At 43.9% G+C, this 20,799-nt stretch overlaps 1 protein-coding gene across 5 annotated transcripts in view; it reads right to left on the reverse strand.

Annotated features, from left to right (window-relative positions):
• Positions 1 to 6,743: 6,743 nt before the first annotated feature.
• LOC109919403 (protein PML-like) overlaps positions 6,744 to 20,799 on the reverse strand; it is a 29,745-nt gene continuing 15,689 nt past the window's right edge. For all 5 annotated transcript variants that reach the window (XM_048611190.1, XM_048611191.1, XM_048611194.1 and 2 more), the window contains exons 6-10: positions 19,982 to 20,193; positions 17,952 to 18,165; positions 10,597 to 10,652; positions 9,977 to 10,172; positions 6,744 to 9,429 (exon numbers count right to left, since the gene is read on the reverse strand). In XM_048611190.1, the coding sequence (XP_048467147.1) occupies positions 8,594 to 9,429; positions 9,977 to 10,172; positions 10,597 to 10,652; positions 17,952 to 18,165; positions 19,982 to 20,193 (1,514 nt within the window). In that variant the 3' untranslated portion in view covers positions 6,744 to 8,593. The remainder of the gene's footprint in view (positions 9,430 to 9,976; positions 10,173 to 10,596; positions 10,653 to 17,951; positions 18,166 to 19,981; positions 20,194 to 20,799) is intronic.

Raw genomic sequence — 20,799 nt, forward strand, 5'->3', positions numbered from 1 at the left:
CTCCTGAGCTCCCAGTGGCTCCCGATCCTCTGGCTCCAGTAGTTGTTCACCAGGGACTGAGTGAACTCTCTTCCAGGAAGTTAAACTGAGTCAGGTAATGTTCCATTAGGAATAGAAATCGAAAGAACTGCGGATGCTGTAGATCAGGAACAAAAACAAAGTTGCTGGAAAAGCTCACCAGTTCTGAGGAAGGGTCACCGGACCCGAAACGTTAACTCTGTTTTTTCCTTCACAGATGCCGCCAGACCTGCTGAGCTTTTCCAGCAACTTTGTTGTTGTTGTTGTTAATGTTCAATAAGGTCCGTAGTGATTGGTTTACACCCCATTGTTTTCACTGTTGGGACTACAACTTGCTGTCACCCAGCACACAGACACCGCCTTATAGCTGACAGCACCAGATATTTTAATCACACTGCAGTTCTGGGACTTTCTATTCTACAATCCAAAGGGAGCACAGTTGACGGTGAAGAGGGTTTTCTAAGATCACAAAGGGATCTTGATCAAATGGGTCAATGGGCTGAGGAGTGACAGATGGAGTTCATTTTGGGTAAATGCGAGTTATTGCATTTTGGTACAACAGCAGGGACAGGACTTATACAATGGTAGGGTCTTGGGTAGTGTAGAACAGTGGGACCTAGGGGTTCAGGTAGATAATTCTTTGAAGTTTGCGTCACATATAGACAGGGTGGTTATAAAGGCGTTTAGCACGCTTGCTGTCATTGCTCAGTCCTTCGAGTATAGGAGTTGGGAAGTCATGTTGAGGTTGTATAGGACATTGGTGAGGCCTCTTCTGGAATACAGTGTCCAGTTCTGTTCGGCCAGTTATGGGAAGGACATTATCAAGCTGGAGAGAGTTCAGAAGAAATTTATTTGTATGTTGCCAGGTATGGAAGGTTTGAGTCATAAATAAAGGCTGGTAAAGTTGGGACTATTTTCATTGGAGCGTGGGAGGTTGAGCGGTGACCTTATACAGGTTTATAAAATGAGGGGTATAGATAAGGTTAATGGTAGGTGTCTTTTCCCTAGGATGGGGAATTCAAGAGTAGGGGGGATATTTTTAAGGTGAGATGAGACAGATTTAAAAAAGACAGGAGGGGCAATTTTTTTTTTTTTTTTTTTTACACGGAGGGTGGTTTGTGTGTGTAATGAACTTCCTGAGAAAGTGGTGGATGCGGGTACAGTTACAACGTTTAAAAGACACTTAGATAAGTACATGAATAGGGAAGGTTTGGAAGGATGTGGGCTAGGAGCAGGAAGGTGGGAGTATTTTAGTTTGGGGTTATGTTCGGCATGGACTGGTTGGAAAGAAGGGTCTGTTTCCGTGCTGTATGACTATGACAGACTTCAACATTACTACTTCCCTCCAGCTGACTGGAGTGGATTGTCACTCCTGTAGTTGAGAGGCTGGGAAACCTACAGGAACAGATTTTACATTGTCACAGTAGAACAGGAATGTAACTGTGCCAGCAGAGAACTGAAGAACTTTGTACAACTCAGTTAGATCCTCCTCAGCCAGAACCTCCTCAGCCTTCTCTGCTCTAAAAGAAATGACGCCAGCCAATGTAGTGTCTCTTCAGAGCTGAATCATTCCAGCCCAGGCAACATCCTACGTATTTTGCACACTCTTTAATGCAATCACATCCTTTGTATAGTGTAGCAGCCAGAACTGCAGCAATATTCCAGCTGTGGCCTAACTGCTGTTATATGCAGCTCCATCATAACCTCCCTGCTCTTGTATTCAAAGCCTTGATCGATAAAGGCAAATATCCCATCTGCTTTCTTAACCTCCTTATCTACCTGCTGCCTTCAAGGATCTATGCACATGCACATCAAGGTCCCTCTGATCCTCTGTACTTCTTTGGGTTTTACCATTCAACATGTACTCCTTTGCCTTGTGGTTGTCCACTGGGACTCAGCTCAATCACCAGTGTATTTTTTCTGCCACAGTTATAACTGCTTTCAAACAGAGACTGAAAATATTTCAATTTCTTTGAAAGTACTTGTCTCAATCCTCTGATCATTGTAATGTCAATTTCTACTGAACTGCCTCAACTCATTGCCATTTCTACTGCAATAACTTCACATAGCTTTTTACTTTAAATCCAGTTTGAACTTCTGCATTAGCTCCTCTCAGTTCCCCATGTATTTCATTTTGAGCCATCCCAGTCTAATCTTTAACCTAATTCATTTTGACAGTGCAGTGTTATCCTCTATTTTTTGTTCAGCTTTCTGATGCTGCTCCAGTGCTGAGTTCATCACTTCCATTTCCCGCTTCCCTCCCTCTTCTTATCCTTCTTTTATTCATTAACGGGACGAGGGTGTCGCTGGCTAGGCAGCATTTATTGTCCATCCCTAAATACCCAGAGGGAAGTGTGCGTCTGGAGTCACATGTAAGCCAGACCAGGTAAGATGGCAGTTTCCTTCCCTAAAGGACATTAATGAGCCAGATGGGTTTTTCCTGACAATCAACAATGAATTCATGGTCATCTTTAGACTCTCAATTCCAGATATTTTTATCGTATTCAAATTCCACGATCTGTCATGGTGGGATTCAAACCCGGGACCCCAGAATGTTATCTGGGTCAATTCTTCAGTACTCATCAACTTTCCTGCTGTCATTGCAGGCTTGACTTCTCTTCAAAATCCTACAGCCTTCCTCTGTACATCAACCATCATCATAATCCCCACTTAGGCATTTGGTACTGCTGCCTCCTAATAACTCCCTCCACCTGACCTCCCTAGCTGTTGGGGGCTGACCTCATCTCCTTTCCCAGCTCTGACCATGTGGATTCTGCATGTGCATATGCTCTCACTGACCCTCTCCAGAACTCTGCCTGTGATGTAGCTTTAAGTGTGAATCAGCCCTTGCTGTCCATGAGCTTATCGTCAACAACCACATGGACAATCCTCAGTTGGCAGAGACATAACTGAATGGTGGTGACACAGTTCCCTTAAATGAAGCTTCTCCACTTGGTTTTACCATCCTCCACTTGATGCACATGATGTTATGTATTGTTGTGGTGGTGTAGCCTTGATCTCTAAACCACACCTTCTATCTCCCTTTTCCTCTAACAACTTATTTTTTAAGCATGCACCGTTCGCATCTCATTTAAAATGCCAGTCCAGGATTTCCCAGCCAATAAGTTTCTCACAGAATAATCTTCACTATTTTCCTCCCTTGCTACGATGATTTCTCATCCACAGCATTTTAAAATTCCATTTAAAATTTTCTTGTTCTCTCCCTTCGAGTTTTCTGCTCTCACCACTGCCTCCCAAAAATCACTGTCATATCAACACAGCAACCCCATCACTAGTCGCTCTCCAATCTTGCTCTCTCACTAGGACCATGTTATCCCATTACCAATGAAACAACCACTGATTATTCAACATATCACTCTCTAACTCCAATCTCCCTCTCCTCCCAATTACAGTTCTTTGCGTTTGCTCCAGATAGAATCTTGCTTAAGTCACTAGCTCATTCCTCACACTTTCCCATTTTCCAGTGTTTGGGCCTTCATGATTATCAGCACCTATTCATTTGCTAAGTCACTCCCTCACCACCACCCTGAATAGCTGTGTTCCTGTTAGAGCCAACACCCTTTCTCTAATCATTCTTTCAGTATAACAAGTTCCTCCCCACCCAATCCCTGCCCCATAATTCCAAAGGATGCTAATTTGAACAACTGTTTCCATTCATCATCAGATTGGGCTGGATACCTCAAAGTAGTTATCGAACAGTGCTCTGCATCAGCATAATTATTGATATTTCATAAACCATCTTCCTAAATTACCCTCCCCCCCCAATCACCCAGTCCCAATAATCCTCTCCCAAGTCATCTTTCACCAAATCTGCCTCCCTCACACCAACAACAAATACAGTAAACTCATGGAGACTTTTGTTATAAAGATTGAAACCATTGGATCAGCGTCCTCTGATTGTATTACTCTTGCAGATAGTAACTAGGATCCCTTCCTAACGGCACTCTGGGATATCAGTTACAGTCAGCCAGGGGCCAAACGCTCATTCGCAATGTCGAGTGCAGGACAGGAGTGGCATCAGTTATACCTACAAATGAATTACTAACCTGGTGAAGCTACAACACAAGACTAAAGACATGCCAAACACTGGAAGCAGTATGTAATAGACAGGGCAAATTGATCCTACAACCCGTGGATCAAAGCAACACATGCAGAAGGAGAAACCAGTATAACTGGCAAATGAGACATACTGGTCGAACCCATGTTGTATACTTCAAAATGGAGCTCCAGTATGAACAATATATTCATTTCCAAGAATTATTGTTTTTTGCCACATCCAGTAATGAATGGTAATGGAAAATTAAGCAACTCACAGGAGGAGGAGGCATTTCCATAAATATCCTTCAATATGGGGAAAGTCCAGCACATCAGTGCAAAAACAAGACCGAAGCATTTACAACAATCTTCAGCTTTCAGTGCTGAATGGATGATACAATCTTGGTCTTCTCCTGAGGTTCCCAGATCACAAATGCAAGTTTTCAGTCAATTCAGTTCCCTCTATTTCGTGTCAAGAAATAGCTGGAGGCACTGGATACTCCAAGTTTATGGACCCTCACAATATTCCAGTTACAGTACTAGAAAACCAGGTTTTCCACTAGCCAAGCTGTTCCAGTACAGATACAGTACTGGCATCTACACAAGCTCAGCAGAGTCTATTGATACCCATGTGGATCATGAAAACTGGGCCCTTCCTCTCACACTCCAAGTTCCTGGCAGTGGCAGGTACCACATACTTGGATTTTGTCAACTGTGGAGACCATTATCTGTCCCCCTAACTATGCTGTCTACTATAGCCATATTTCTTTTTACTCCTCACACTTGAATGGTTCCCTACACTGTAGGTCACACTATTGTCCACAAACTACAGCTGCAACACATCACATACCCTGCCAACTGTATTATTTTATTTAACTAATTAGACTTCAAGTTAGAAATATTATTCCAATGTTATCTGTTGTCATATTAAATCATTTAACTAGGTGAGCTACAAATTTAAAGCAATACTTGAATCTCCCAGTACTGTTTTAAACTACAGTCAATGTTTCGAGGGACACAATCTCAAAACTCACCAACCACTTAACTGGTTACTGAATGAATGCTTTTATACACTCAACAGCTACTGGAGGCAGAGAGAAAAATGAAATTGAAAATAGCCCCCTCTTTATCTCCCTGAGCCAAATGCCCAAGCGAACACTTACTCCTGTGTTGTATTCGGTCCTCATTGTTTCCACTCTGTTGTTCCAAAACCTGTCTGATTTCATAAAGCACTGATGACTCACACCCTAGTTACAACCAACAGTAATAAACACCAACTCAGGTTACTACAAACTGATCAACAGATCATCATCACTGGCAGGCAGTTTCTCTTCAACTAGATTTTTTAATTAGCTTGCAGTTTTAAAACTCTAAGTCAGAGTCTGATTGTCTGTCTAAATTATAACTTGAGAAAAAAATTACCAGAGAAATCCAAGCTGCACCAAATTCTCAAGTTGTACTCATTCCTTTTCGCACTCTATCCTCAGTCTCCAATCTGTGCTTCCATTCCGTGGTGAGTAACTCACTCCTGTTTCCCCAGCGCTGGTCTAGCATCAATAAGGCACAAGTCAGGAGTGTGACAGATAGTCCCCATTTGGCTGGATGGGTGAAGCTCCAATAACACTGAAATAACTTGACATCATCCTGGACAAGTAGCCCACCTGATCAGCATCAGAAATTACACAACACCAGGCTATAGTCCAACAGGTTTATTTGAAATCACTGCTCCTTCGTCAGGTGGAACAGGTGGCAGCACTCCAAAAGCTTGTGATTTCAAATAAACCTGTTGGATATAACCTGGTAAAAACCAAAAGAATGGTGGATGCTGTAAATCTGAAACAAAAACAGAAATTGCTGAAAAAGCTCAGCAAGTCTGGCAGCATTTGTGAAGAGAAATCAGAGTTAATGTTTCAGGTCCAGTGACTGTCCCTCAGATATAACCTGGTGTTGTGTGACTTCCACCCCAGTCCAACACCGGCACCTCCACATCACACCTAACATCACTAGTGGTAGCACTGAGTACCATCTACTCAGTGCACTGCATTAACTTACTGAGCCACCTTCAACAGCAACTTCCAATCCCACAACCTTGACATCTAGAATGCACTTGCATAGGAAAACCACCACCTACAAGTTCCCCTCCAAACCACTCACCATCCTGATTTGGGACTACAGTATATCACTCTCCCCTCAGTTCATTGGATCAAAATCCTAACAGCATTCTGAGTGCACTTACAACAGTTCAAGGTGGCAGCTCACACTATCTTCAAGGGCAATTAGAGATCAACAATAAATACTGGCCTTAACTGCTTCACTCGCATCCTGAGGACAAATACATTGAAGCACTGGGGTTGCACTCCATTGCAGTCAATGTCTAAGTGCAGCCCCTTCCAATCCATTCCCTTACATTCTAAAGGCGTTGAATTCTAAGCTTTGCAGCTTTTCATGCTCTGGAAATCATTAATAAATGAAAGAATGTTCCAAAAATCATTGGCATAAAATCAACAGAACACAGCAGAATATTTATTCCCAACATGATCACTGAATAAGAGGGAAAGGAAACAGTGACCTATAAACAGCACCTTCCCTGAATTACAAACTGACAGCCAGTTAGTGCTCCCAATGGCCCAAATTAGAAATAGAATGAGCATTAAAGTACTTGCATAAAATGTCATTAAAAAGATTTATTTTGAAAAACTGTGAAACATAAATTTGAGGTTTTCTATTTTGAAATTTGTCATGACAAATTGATACAGAGTTACAATCTCAGTATAAAAGAGGTGGAATTAATTAATCAGAGATAGTAGGAACTGCCGATGCTTGAGTCTGAGATAACAAGGTGTGGATCTGGATGAACACAGCAGGCCAGGCAGCATCAGAGGAGCAGGAAAGATGACGTTTCGGGTCTGGACCCTTCTTTAGAAAATTAATTAATCACTTTACACAGAGACTGGTGACTATATGTGACTGAGAGTCAGTTTGTGGGATCCGCCTATACCCACAATTGATTCGATCACGTGTTTTGACTGGTAACATGGCAGATAATACCTGAAAGGCTTTGTCTGCGGAGAATAGTCTGAAGGGCATTCTAGGTATGTTCCGTACAGAAATCAGCTCCATATACTGAGATTCCTGTGCTTAAATTCAGTCAGGACAAAGTATCTCCCTAGATGATGCAGCACCCAGTAAAAAGAAGGGGGGGGAAAAAGAGGGGTGGTGGTGGTGGTTGAGGTGGGTCCCTCAGTGACTGCCAGGCAAGATACAAATCGGCCTGGTCTCCCAGTGAGGAGGATTTTATTCTTCCTTTTACATTGGTCTGCCTTTACCAACTGGATGGAGTGTGGAATGTTGCCTAGAAACTCAGTGTACCTGTCTCCAACTCAAGGTTCCCTCTGAGCTGTGTGACCACATTAGCAACCAGAAAGATCCCACACAATTTGGCTCCTTTAGGTTACAGAGAGCGTGCCAGGTTATGCAAAAATATAAATTATAGGAGACGAGTACGTAAACAAGGCACTAGAGCTTTCCCAAGAAAGCTCTCATCAGGGCAAACAAGGATTTCCAGCTATCCGGAGCAGGCAAGCTCCACACTGGTGCTCATGCCCTCCAATCTCTCGCCAACTACATGCCCTCACAACTGATCCCACTTTACTTTCACTTACCAGTAATCAATGGTATCGTGTCCCAAGGAAATGAGGACTGTGATATTTGTCAAATATGAGACCTTGCAGATGAATGCAATAATTGTGTTTTCTGATCCTGTACCCTCTCTTTTGCTATAACAACAATTCAAGGTCCACATGGAACGGCTGCCTGACTGACCTTTCCAAACAGTTTGTACAGGAGCCCTAACTGATGTGGAAAGGGAAGGGTCACGATGCAGATGGATCCTTCAGTTTGGATCAGGTTCTGGGGTCCTGATGAGATCTGGGGCCTCTCTGACGTTGGCTCCAGGCCTTCCTTGTCCCCAGGCCTTCCTTGTCCCGTTGTTCAGTTTCTATGGAGGTTTGGAAGAGGGCAGAATGTGGAGCAAGCAAGTGACCCAGTGTATCCAGGGACCTTGTAGGTACACTGATCAGTTTGACCAACGCCCAGAATGTCAGTGACCTATCAAAATGCCTGAAGCATCAAAGCTCAGATACAGTGGTGTGTTCATAGGCAATGTCTGGATACCATGCACTGTCCAACCTAAGGGTTCACAAGATAGCTACCAAGAGTAGGAATGTAGGCTGATTCTCTCCACCACTGCCCTGAACAAGGGTGCGGAAATTAATGAGCTTGAACCTCCTAACCCCAAGGCCAGACACTCTGAACAACTGTTCCTAGAACAAAGGTTAAAGGAGTGGGCATTGACCACAGGACTGATTCATGCATGCACACCATCTAACAGTCTCAGTCCAGTGCTGGACTGATAAAGAGGTGGTCTTAGATTAGAGTGCAGTTCCACAATCTATTAACGGGAACTCACTTACTACATTCAACAAACAGCTAATCAAATGACTGTGACCTCCCACAAGAGTTACATTTGCCACAGCTGCCTGATCCACTCTTTTTCCACCTTCAGGCTCCTCATTGTACTCTGACAGTATCTGCGTTTTCCTTTCTGTTGCTCGAGATACGACCGAATTTGTTTTACAACCAGCTGCAGGTTCAAGAGGCCCAGATTGTCATAACCACTAAGCAGGTCTCGCAGGCCAAACTGCGGGTTATCGTTATGAGCCAGCTGCAGTATATGCAGGCTGATTCCCTCAGAAGCAAAATTATCAGCAACCAGACGGGATATCACTTGCTGATCAAAGAGAGGTTGCAGCGATATTCTGCACTCGAGCTGAGAGAGACTAAACTGACTCTTGTGAATTTGCCCTGGCGTAGGGTTTAGAACAGAATACAGCTCCTGTGTGGCCCTCACGTTGCTCAGAGGCCCTTCAGAAATAAATGATTTCCTAACACAGGCTGTGACTAAATTCTTCAGTTTATAGTTCTTGACCTTTAACCTGGGGACAAGATACCTGGCCAGCCATAATGTATCCAAGAACCCAGTCACACATCTGGCAAATTGATCTTTCATGAAGAGGTCCTCCCATGCCTTGTAAATGACTTGACAATCACGGATCCAAATGTTGTGGCCTGCTAACAGAGACCTCCCCAGTGACTGCAGGAACTGAAGGAATCCTGTCATAGCGTCCTGGATACTGCAGGTTGTTTGAGGTTCTCCTCTCAGGTACAAGATTCCATCTGTGACCTGTATTCCAGAGATGTTTGTAGCTCCTGCTGACACGGGTTCCCTGGGCAGGATGTACTTGTCAAAGATCTTCTCACCACTCACTGCTGACAGCTGAATAATATCACCACTTCCTACAACAAATCATAAATAACATTGTGTGTTAGTGACACCACTAATTCAGCAGCTACAATTCTGCTGTAGAGAAAGCTTTACCCTATCTACCTTCGTGCTGTGTTTGTCTAGGGAGTCTTTGATGGGCACAGCATGGAAAGAGTTTTACTGTATCTAAACAGGCCGTTACTGTTCTTACATTCACCCATTAGCCATACATCTGAATAACTCCAATAAGCTGACTCCTTTTTTAACACATAGGATGGTACACATATGGAATGAGCTGCCAGCGGAAGTGGTTGAGGAGGGTACATAACTTTTAAAAGGCATTTGGACGAACACATGGATAGAAAAGGTTTAGAAAGACATGGGGTTAGAGTGGGTGGACATTTTGGTCAGCGTGAACCAGTTTGGGCCGAAGGGCCTGTTCTCCATGCTGTAGGACTCTGACTCTAAGCAGAACCCTGATTAACTCTGACTTCTAAATACTGCAATCCAGAACATCAACCAGCAAAAGTGCTCACAATAAGGAAAGAAAGGGAAAATGGACATTATCAATGTTCTCACCCATTCCTGTGGTCTGCAGTTGGAAAAACACCAGTGGACTCCCCCCCATTTCCAGACTGAGGCGAATTTGTGCTGCCTTATCTTGACACCGATCTCCAATGCTCGGATTCAACAAATTTGGCCCCAAGCAATGAGCAGATGACATACTAGCTGTAGATGCCTCTTTCTGCATTTCAGACAGATGGGAAAATATGTCCTGAAAAAGACAGAGAATATTGATATTACCAATTCCCATCTTCTCCCTTCTCTTTCATCTTCTCCCAGGTTACATGGAGCCACCACAATGCTGCTGGGCCACCCTTTTACTGGCTTCATTTGTTTAGAGTATTGCTACGTTTTGGACTTGGTGGGTAGTTTTCCAGCTGGATGTCCCAACCTGCTGTTAACCCTTCCCATTTACTCAGGCCAGGAACCAGCTCCAGGACACACTGGCTTGTCTCCACCAGTGGCTTAGTTCTTCCACGGCCAACAAATTCTGAAGTGGGGCTCTATCCTGGAGTACTCTTACACAAGGGTTACAGTGATACCCACTAAGCCACAAACTGGTACCACTCATACTGCCTTATGCAGGTCTCTTCTGTCATGCAAATAGTTACAATATTTGCTGAGGAAACTCTTACCTCACTAGGGCCCCTGTTGTCCTCACTGTTTTCAGATGATATTTTTATCCTTTTTTCTGTGTGAAGATAATACAATGTCAGCTTCCAGGAAAGGCTGAGTTTCCAATGTTAGTTTTGCTTGTTCCACATTTTACTCGCTCAATTTAACAGTGAATATGTTCTATATATCATGGCTTATAATCAATGATATCAAAAGTCTGTCAATCCAAGACTGTAAATATGTCTCAAATGTTTACTTTTAAAAATTCACCTTATTTCTTTTTAAAACTAACCTACTCCAGGAAAAGCACCTGGCTGGAGCAATGCTTGGTATTTGACAACAAGCAGCATCTATCTGGAACATTGACTTCAGATGCCATTAAAGATGTAAGAACCGATTTAGATGCTGTTTTAGTGTGCTTGCCGGCACTCCTGGGTCACAGGTAATGCTGGTTGACTGGAGCTGCCATCCTCCGAGTAGGCAAAGTCACCTCTTCTCCTGTCCATCATTCCCAAATCCATCCTGTATTCAGTGAGATGAGACTTTTCAACCCTTAAATTGATCTTCTCCTTCCCTCACCACTTCCTCTTCCTCTGAAGGCCTTTAAAACCTAATACCCTCCGAGCACACTTCTTACAACATATAGCACTTGCTCACTCAGCGATGAGTCTTTGGCTCATTCAAGGCACAAGTCAGGAGTGTGATGGAATACTCCCCACTTGCCTAGATGACTGCAGCTCCAACAACACTCAAGAAGTTTAACATCAGCCAGGACAAAGCAGCCCGCTTGATCGGCATCCTATCCACCATCACGTTGACATTCACTCCCTTCAGCACTAATGCACAGTACAAGATGGACTGCAGCGACTTACTAAATCTCCTTAGACAGCATCTTCCAAAATCTCAACTTCTTAACACCCCAGCCAAGGGCAGCCAATGCATGGGAGCACAAGCTCCTGCAAAGTACCCTCCGAGCTACTCATAATCGCGGATTTGGAAATATCAGCCATTCCTTTGGTGTTGCTAAGTCAAAATCCAAGAGCTCCCTCCCTCACAGCACTGTGGGTATAGTTACACCACATCAACTTCAATGGTTGAAGAACTTTCCTCACCTTCACAGAGCAGTTACAAATGGGCAATGAACATTGTGAGCATTGCTGGCTAAGCCAATCCATGAACAAATATAAAATAAATTTCAAGGGCAAAATTTCATTGTTCTGTAGCTACACCAATTGACACAGTTCTCATGAATGTATAGGAATAGGATCACAGCATCCCTTAAATAGGATTCCTAGACATCAAGGAGCCATAGAATCATACAGCACGGAAACAGACCCTTTGGTCCAACTCATCCATACCAGCCAAGTTTCCCCAAACTAAAAAGGGTGGAGGAGTTGCATTACTGGTCAAAGAGGATATCACAGCTGTGCTGAAGGAGGGCACTGTGGAGAACTCGAACAGTGAGGCAATATGGGCAGAGCCCAGAAATAGGAAGGGTGCGGTAACAATGTTGGGGCTGTACTACAGGTCTCCCAACAGCGAGCGTGAGATAGAGGCACAAATATGTAGACAGATTATGGAAAGATGTAGGAGCAACAGGGTGGTGGTGATGGGAGATTTTAATTTTCCCAACATTGACTGGGATTCACTTAGTGTTAGGGGTTTAGATGGAGCAGAATTTGTAAGGAGCATCCAGGAGGGTTTTCTAGCGCAGTATATAAATAGTCCAACTCAGGAAGGGGCCATACTGGACCTGGTGTTGGGGAATGAGCCCGACCAGGAGGTTGAAGTTTCAGCAGGGGATTACTTTGGGAATAGTGATCACAATTCCGTAAGTTTTACAATACTGATGGACAAAGGCGAGAGTGGTCCTAAAGGAAGAGTGCTGAATTGGGGGAAGGCCAACTATAGCAAAATTCGGCAGGAGCTGGGGAATGTGGATTGGGAGCAGCTGTTTGAGGGTAAATCCACATTTGATATGTGGGAGGCTTTTAAAGAGAGGTTGATTAGAATGCAGGACAGACATGTCCCTGTGAAAATGAGGGATAGAAAGGGCAAGATTAGGGAACCATGGATGACAGGTGAAATTGTGAGAGTAGCAAAGAGGAAAAAGGAAGCATACATAAGGTCTAGGCGACTGAAAACAGACAAAGCTTTGGAAGAATATCGGGAAAGTAGGACCAGTCTGAAACGAGGAATTAAGAGGGTTAAAAGGGGTCATGAAATATCTTTAGCAAACAGGGTTAAGGAAAATCCCAAAGCCTTTTATTCATACATAAGGAGCAAGAGGGTAACTAGAGAAAGGGTTGGTCCACTCAAGGACAAAGGAGGGAAGTTATGTGAGGAGTCAGAGAAAATGAGTGAGATTCTTAATGAGTACTTTGTGTCAGTATTCACTGAGGAGATGGACATGATGGATGTTGAGGCTGGGAAAGATGTTTGATTACTCTAGGTCAAGTCAGCATAAGGAGTGGGGGAAGTGTTGGGTATTCTAAAAGGCATTAGGGTGGACAAGTCCCAAGGTCCGGATGGGATCTATCTCAGGTTACTGAGGGAAGCAAGAGAGGAAATAGCTGGGGAATTAACAGATATCTTTGCAGCATCCTTGAGCACGGGTGAGATCCCGGAAGACTGGAGAATTCCTAATGTTGTCCCCTTGTTTAAGAAGGGTACCAAGGCTAATCCAGGAAATTATAGACCGGTGAGCCTGACGTCAGTGGTGGGGAAGCTGCTGGAGAAGATACTGAGGGATAAGATCTATTTACATTTGGAAGAAAATGGGCTTATTAGTGATAGGCAGCATGGTTTTGTGCAGGGAAGGTCATGTCTTACCAACTTGATAGAATTCTTTGAGGAAGTGACAAAGTTGATAGATGAGGGAAGGGCTGTAGATGTCATATACATGGACTTCAGTTGCTCCTCAAGTCCCTTTTAAATCTTTCTCCCCTCACCCCAAAAATATGCCCTCTGGTTTTGAACTCCCTACCCTAGGGAAAAGACTTCTGCTTTTGACTTTATCTATACACTCATGATTTTATAAACCTCTGTAAAGGTCTCCTTTCAGCATCCTACACTCCAATGAAAAAGTCCCAGCCTATCCAGCCTCTCTTTATAGCTCAAACACTCCAGTCCCGGTAACATCCTTGTAAATCTTTTCTGTACCCTCTCCAATTTAACAATATCCCACCTATAGCGGGATGATCAGGACTGTACACAGTACTCTCAAAGTAGCCTCACCAATCTCCTGTACAACCGCAGCATGATGTCCCAACTCCCACACTCTATGGTCTGAGCAATGAAAGCAAGCATGTCAAACGCCTTCTTTACCACACCTGTCCATCTGTGACATAATTTTCAAAGAACTACTTCCCTGAAGCCCCCGGTCTCTCTGTCCGACTGCACTCCCCAGGGCCCTACCATTAACTATCTAAGTCCTGCCCTTCTTAGTCTTACCAAAATGCACCACTATCCAAATTAAACTCCTTCTGCCACTCCTCGGCCCACTGGCCAAATTGATCAAGATCCCTTTGTAATTTTAAATAACTTGCTTCATTGTCCACTTTAACACTAATTTTGATGTCATCCACAAACTTACTAACCATGCTTCCTAAATTCTCATCCAATTTATTTATATAAATAATAAAACAGTGGACCAAGCATCAACCCCTGTGGAACACCGCTGGTCACAGTTCGAAAAACAGGCCATCTTTTGTCTCTTATCGTCAAGCCAATTTTGTATTTAACTGGCAAGCTCTCCCTGAAGCCCATGTGATCTAACTTTACTAACCAGTCTACCATGTCAAACCTTGTCAAAGGCTTTACTAAAGTCCATGTAGACAAGGTCTACCACTCTACCCTCACATTCCTTCTTGGTTATGTCCTCAAAGAACTCAATCAAATTTGAGACACATGATTTCCCACACACAAAGCCATGTTGGCTATGCCTAATCAGTTCTTGTCTCTCCAAATGCATGTAAATCCTATCTTTCAGAATCCTCTCCAATAACTTACTCGCCACTGAGGCCCTAGCATAACTGGAATCAATGAGTATCAGGGGAAAACTCTCCACTGGTTGGAGTCAAACCTGACACATAGGAAGATAGTTGTGGTTGTTTGGAGGTCAGTCACCTCAGCTCCAGGACATCTTCGTAGGAGTTCCTTAGGGTAGTGTCCTAGACCAACCATCTTCAGCTGCTTTATCAATGATCTTCCCTCCATCATGAGGTCAAAAGTGGGGATATTTGCTGATGACTGCACCATGCACTATTCACAACTCCCCAGCTATAGTCCATGTCCAAATGCGAGAAGACCTGCATAATATCCAACTTTGGGTTGACCAGTGGCATTAAATATTCATGCCACACAAACCAGGTAATGATCATCTCCAACAAAAAGCAATCTAACCACCGCACCTTCGCATTCAAAGGCCTTACCATCTCTGAATCCTCCACTATCAACAAATGACCAGAAACTCAACTGGACTCACCACATAAACAGAGTGGCTACAAGAGCAGGTCAGAGGCTAGGAATACTGCAGTGAGTAACTCACCTTCTGACTCCCCAAAACCTGTCCACAAGGTACAAGTCAGGAATGTGCGGGAATACTCCCCACTTGCCTGGATGAGCACAGCCTCAACCCTCAAGCAGCTTGATATCATCTAGGAGAAAGCCGCTCGCTTGGTTGGCACCATATCTACCAACATCCACCAATATGCTCAGTAGCAACAGAGTCAATATCTACAAGATGCACTGCATAAATTTGCAAAGATCCTTAGACAACACCTTCCAAATCCATAACCACTTCCATCCAAATACATAGGAACACCACCTTCTGCAAGTTCCTCTCCAAGTCACTCACCATACTAACTTGGAAATATATCGCTGTTCCTTCAGTGTCACTGGGTCAAAATCCTGGAATTCCGTCCCTAAGGACATTGTGGGTCACCCTACAGTACATGGACCTAAAGTAGTTCAAGAAGGCAGCTCACCATCACCTTCTCAAAAGATAACCAGAGACAGGCAATAAATGAGGCACCTACATCGCTACAAGCGAATAAAAAAGATCTAACTGCATGCAGAACCTTCAGGACCAGTGTTTCTCTGCAGCATACATTAGGTTTAATGCAAGATTACATATTAAAAGTTTGAAAGGCCTTTAAACAATCACAAACAAATATGATTTGTAGATAGCAAGAACTGCAGATGCTGAAGTCAGAGATTACACAATGCGGAACTGGAGGAACACAGCAGGCCAGGCAACATCAGAGGAACAGGAAAGTTGATGTTTTGGGTCAGAACCCTTCTTCAGAAATGGGGCTTCCCATGGCCTGCTGTATTCCTCCAGCTCCACACTGTTATCCCAAATATTATTTGTTACTGTTTAAGTGCTTCTCATGATTCAAAGTTCCAAACACTTTTTATTTTATCTTGGATTGGGGGTGTCACTTCGCAGCTTGTCTCACAGTGTCAGAATTTGTTGCCTGTTCCTAATTGCCCTTGAACTGAGTTTACTATGGGTCAGGAGTCACGTATCGGCAGAGTGTGTAAAGTTGGCAGATTTCCTTTCCCGAAGGACATTAGAGAACCCAATGGGTTTTTATAAGAGTTGACGATTGAGTAATAGTCACCATAACTCAGCTAGTTTTTGATTCTAGATTTATTAATCAATCCTCGTGGTGGTGGGATTTGAACCAATGTCTCTCTGGATTCCGAGTTTAGTATCATTACCCGTACACCTCCTCTCCCAGGGAGGCAATCCACTCACTTTGTTACAAATTGCAGGTGAAACCGTGGTTAACTTGTATTCCTTTTAACCTGGTGAACTGTGTTTGCTGCGCACACTGCAGACTGCTCAACTTGGGGAAGACTAATCGCAGGTCACGAGACTGCTTTGTGAAAAGTCTGCAGCACTTGCAGTCTCATTATTTTAGTTCTCTACTCCACTCAAACATCTGTATCCTCGGCCTGCTACTGTGCTCCAAGTAAGCTCAGTGTAAACCTGAGGAGCAGCACCTCATCTTCCAATTTGGCACTTGAGGCCTTCCAGACGCAACATGCAGCTCAACAACTTCAAACCAGCTTCTGCTGTTTTTGATGGCAATAGTCTGTGGTGGTGTGACTTCTTCCACGCACTGTCTGTTTCCAGTACTTGTCTCATTACATCTCCATTTGTCATTTCCTTCCACAGAAGTTCCCATTTGATGGTTCCCACCCCTTCTCCCTGCCATTGTACTTTGCTTAAAACTGTTAAAATATCGAATTTCTGCCACTTCTGACGAAGGGTCACTGATGTGAAAATTAACTCTTTCTCTCTCCCACAGACTGGAAAGATATTAGTCATCGTGCAGATTGACTGAAACTGCACTAACACTGAAAGATCCCACAAGGGCCCTGTAAATGGACAAGGATGTTACATCAATAAGAGACAAGCTAGCAGATGCAAATATTGAATCTCACTACATCCACAAGTGACTGTGAATTTCTGTTTTACTCAATGCACCAACATAGTACAGAAACAAGCCATTCAGCCCGACCAGTCCTTTCTGATTTGATGTGCAACTCCTCCCATCTATCCTCATAACTTCTTATTTTATTCCCCTTCATACACTTGTCTAGCTTCCCCTTAAACATCTTCATACTATTCATTTCAAACAATTCCTGTGGCACAGAGTTCCACATTCTCATCACTCTTTTGGTAAAGATTCTGTCAATGTCCCAGAAGGTTTGGACTTCTTGGGGACTATCTTATATTGATGGCCACTAGTTATTCTCTTCTTCACTAAACAAAAACATTGTCTCGATAACTCTCTTCTCCAAACATTTCATTGTAAATATCTCAGACTTCACCTTTCCAAAAAAAATAAAATAAAAACACATCCTGTAAATGGTTTACTGTGTATGCCCCCGCATTTCTGCTCAAACACATCTCCAGCAAGCATTTGATGTTAATTTTCTAGATGAAGTATTACGCTATATCTAACCCCATTGTCCTGGGAGTGTTTGATGGGGACAGTATGAAGGGAGCTTTTCTCTGCATATAATCTCATTCTGCACTTGTCCCGGGAGTGTCTGATAGGCACAATGTAGAGGGAGCTTTTCTTTGTATCTAACCTCATGCAGCACCTGTCCTGGGAGTGTTTGATGGGGACAGTATCGATCGAGGGACCTTTACTTTGAGTTTCAGAGAGCAGAGGCAGCTTTAGTCTTAATCCAATCTCGTATTGCATCTGCCTTCGATACTCAATTCTCGTGGTTTTGGGACTTCCTTTGAAACTGTGCACTTGAACACTACATAACTTGCATAGTTTAGACTGTGAGCTGAATGCGCTTTACAATCCTTGTGTCACAGTGAAACACTGACACCTTGCATCCTGACCTGTTGGCAGTTGCCAGGGTTCCTTTTCGATTTCAAAGGAAATGTTCGGCATAGTCCCATCCATGTTGCTCTGGACTAGGAGCTCGGGTTGGCTGTCAGATGCAAGCTTCACACTATAATTATGTTCAGAGTGCAGGCGCTGTTTTTTGGCCCTTGTCACTTTACCATCCTCTGGTGACTGTGATTGTTTGTTCCGCCTTTTGTCTGAAGCTTTCTGCAGAAAAAGAAAAGAGCTCAGTTTCAGACAGAATGAGTGCCCTCAATAACCAGTGTTTCCAGCTCATTTAGGAGTTTTTGTTCCCCTTTCAGCAGTGCAGTAAATTCCAGTGGAGAGGCCAGGACTCTATTCAGCTGCTTTACTCAGTCTTGTTCCATTAACAGATACTAGGCTCCAACTTGGCTCAATGGTGATACTCTCGCAAGATCATGGTTTCAAGGCCCACTCTGGAAACTTGAACACATAATCAAAACTGACAGTCCAGTGCTGACACCAAACATGAGATCCTATCTGCCCTCTCAGATGGAGACAAAATACCTCATGGCACTATTTCAAATCAAAATAGGGAGGTTGGCTCTGATCTCCTAGATGCTAAGATTTGTAGGTCAGGAAAATCTCAAAAAACGGTTTCTGATTACCATCACATGGCTATTTATGGGAGCTTGCCCTGCAAAATTTGGCTGCAACAGTAACTATACTTCAGACATAAAACATTGGTGCTAATTATCTTGAGACATCCAGAGATCATGACAGACAACGGATTCCTGCTGTGGAGGTTAGGAAAAAATCTTCCCAACAGATTGGCATTAAGACCAGCAACATTGAAATGAGAGAAAACTATTCTGATGAGCAACACCTATTCCCACAGGCCAGCCTCCATTCAAATATCAGCTCCATGAATGGCAGTGCTTCCTGTTTTCAGGGCTGGCAGTTTGTGCACTATTCATTAAACATAAAGCCACACTCTCACCAGAAGAAGGCAGCCCTGCAACAGCAAAGAGGGAAAAAAAGAGGGTCAGTATTATTCAAGTCACAGAAAAATGGGCTTATCTATACTCGCCCTCTGGTTGACCTTGCCGATTGGTTTAATTGTGAACCTTGAACTTGGCTGAAGTGGTCACTGAGCAACAACAACTGACAAGGTCATGTCTGTGACTCACTGAGTGCAGAAGGACCTAACAGGTCTCCGGTGACTGGTTCCAAGCCACAAGTTGCACTGCCCTCTTACTCTCAGGTACTGCCTGGCTGGTCTGGGTGAGAGTGTAGCCACTTTGAGAAAGAACCACCTTGCTGGACCATCTGGGGGCACACTGATGCCAGCCCCCATGGATGAAATTCCAATGAGCTGTGGGTGAACAGTCTGCTGGCTATCTCTGAGGCTACTGCAGCCCATGGTCACTACCCGTACCAGAAGGATATTGCTTATCCTTTCCAAACCGACACTGGCGGCCGATGTTCTGCACAGCTTCAGGGTTTTATTTGCTCTATTTGTGGGGTGTGGGTTTCACTGACGTGACCATCGTTTGATTCCTTTCCCTAATTGCCCTTGAACTGAGTGTTCTGCTCAGCCACTTCAGAGGGTAGTTAAGAGTCAATCGCATTGCTGTGGGTCTGGAGTTAGGCCAGACCAGGAATGGAGAGTGGACTTTCTTCCCTCGAGGACACTAGTGAACCAGATGGTTTTCTACATCAACGGATTATAGTTGAATGATCACTGTGCCTGTGTCTAGCTTTTTATTCCAGATTTCTTAATTGTAATAAAATGTCACCAGCTGCCATGATGGGATTTGAATTGGTGTCCCCACAAGAGCAGCCTGGTCTCTGGCTTGATATTACTACCGTAGTACCACCTCCTCCAGTGTTCCTGAAAGAATGCCATTAGGTGTTCAGTTGTCTTCCCTCCATAAAGCTTCTCCAGCAGATGGCGGACACTGGCTTCATGACATTCTGGGTGGTGCTAGTCCCTCCCAAAGACCTAAAGTGCTACCCAGTCAGACTCCAGGAAGGCAGATTTGAAGGATAAAGTTAATACCTGGTGCTTCTCCGTGAATTTGCTTGGGAAAGAATGTCCACTTGGACACACATTGTTTGCCGATGCACTGCAGCCAGAAGCCAGAGTCAAAGTCTGCTCAGATCTCTCATCTTCCTCTCCTACCCACTCCACCTGTCCTACCATATTAGTGAATGGCAGTCTGAGAGAGTCCACTGAGTCACTCTGTCCTTGGTTTGCACTTTGCGAACAGCCTGTAGGAAGAAACAAGAGCAGCCCATTACAGTGCAGTCTTGGGCAATGCCTTCATAGAGACTGAGATGTTGTGTACTCATGGGGACCATGTAACCACTGTAAATTGCTGTAGAGATCCTCACCTGGTCTGACCTATAAGTAACTCCAGACCCACAGCAATGCAGGTGACGCTCAACTGCCCTCTGAAACAACCTAGCAAGTCAATTTAGTTTTATCAAACCGCTAAGAGGTATCCAACAAGATGGACAACTTGGGAACATAAACAACAATGGCAAACTTACCTCTGTAAACCCTGCAATGTGCTTCTTACCAACATCTGGAGGCTTGTACCAAATCTGGGAGAGCTGTCTCACTGACTAGTCAAGCTACACAGTTACACTCATGGAATCATACCTTACAATGTCTCAGACACTACCATCACCATCCCTGGATATGTCCTGTCCCACTGTCAGGACAGACCAGGCAGAAGTGGTAGCACAGTGGTATATGGTCAGGAGTCCTCAACATTGACTCCAGACTCCATGCAATCTCATGGTATCAGATCAAACATGGGCAAGGAAATCTCTTGCTGATTACCATGTACTGTCCTCCTTTGGTTGGAGAAT

The sequence above is a fragment of the Rhincodon typus genome, chromosome 24 (genome assembly GCF_021869965.1).
Source record: "Rhincodon typus isolate 14 chromosome 24, sRhiTyp1.1, whole genome shotgun sequence".
NCBI classification, from domain to species: Eukaryota; Metazoa; Chordata; class Chondrichthyes; order Orectolobiformes; family Rhincodontidae; genus Rhincodon; species Rhincodon typus.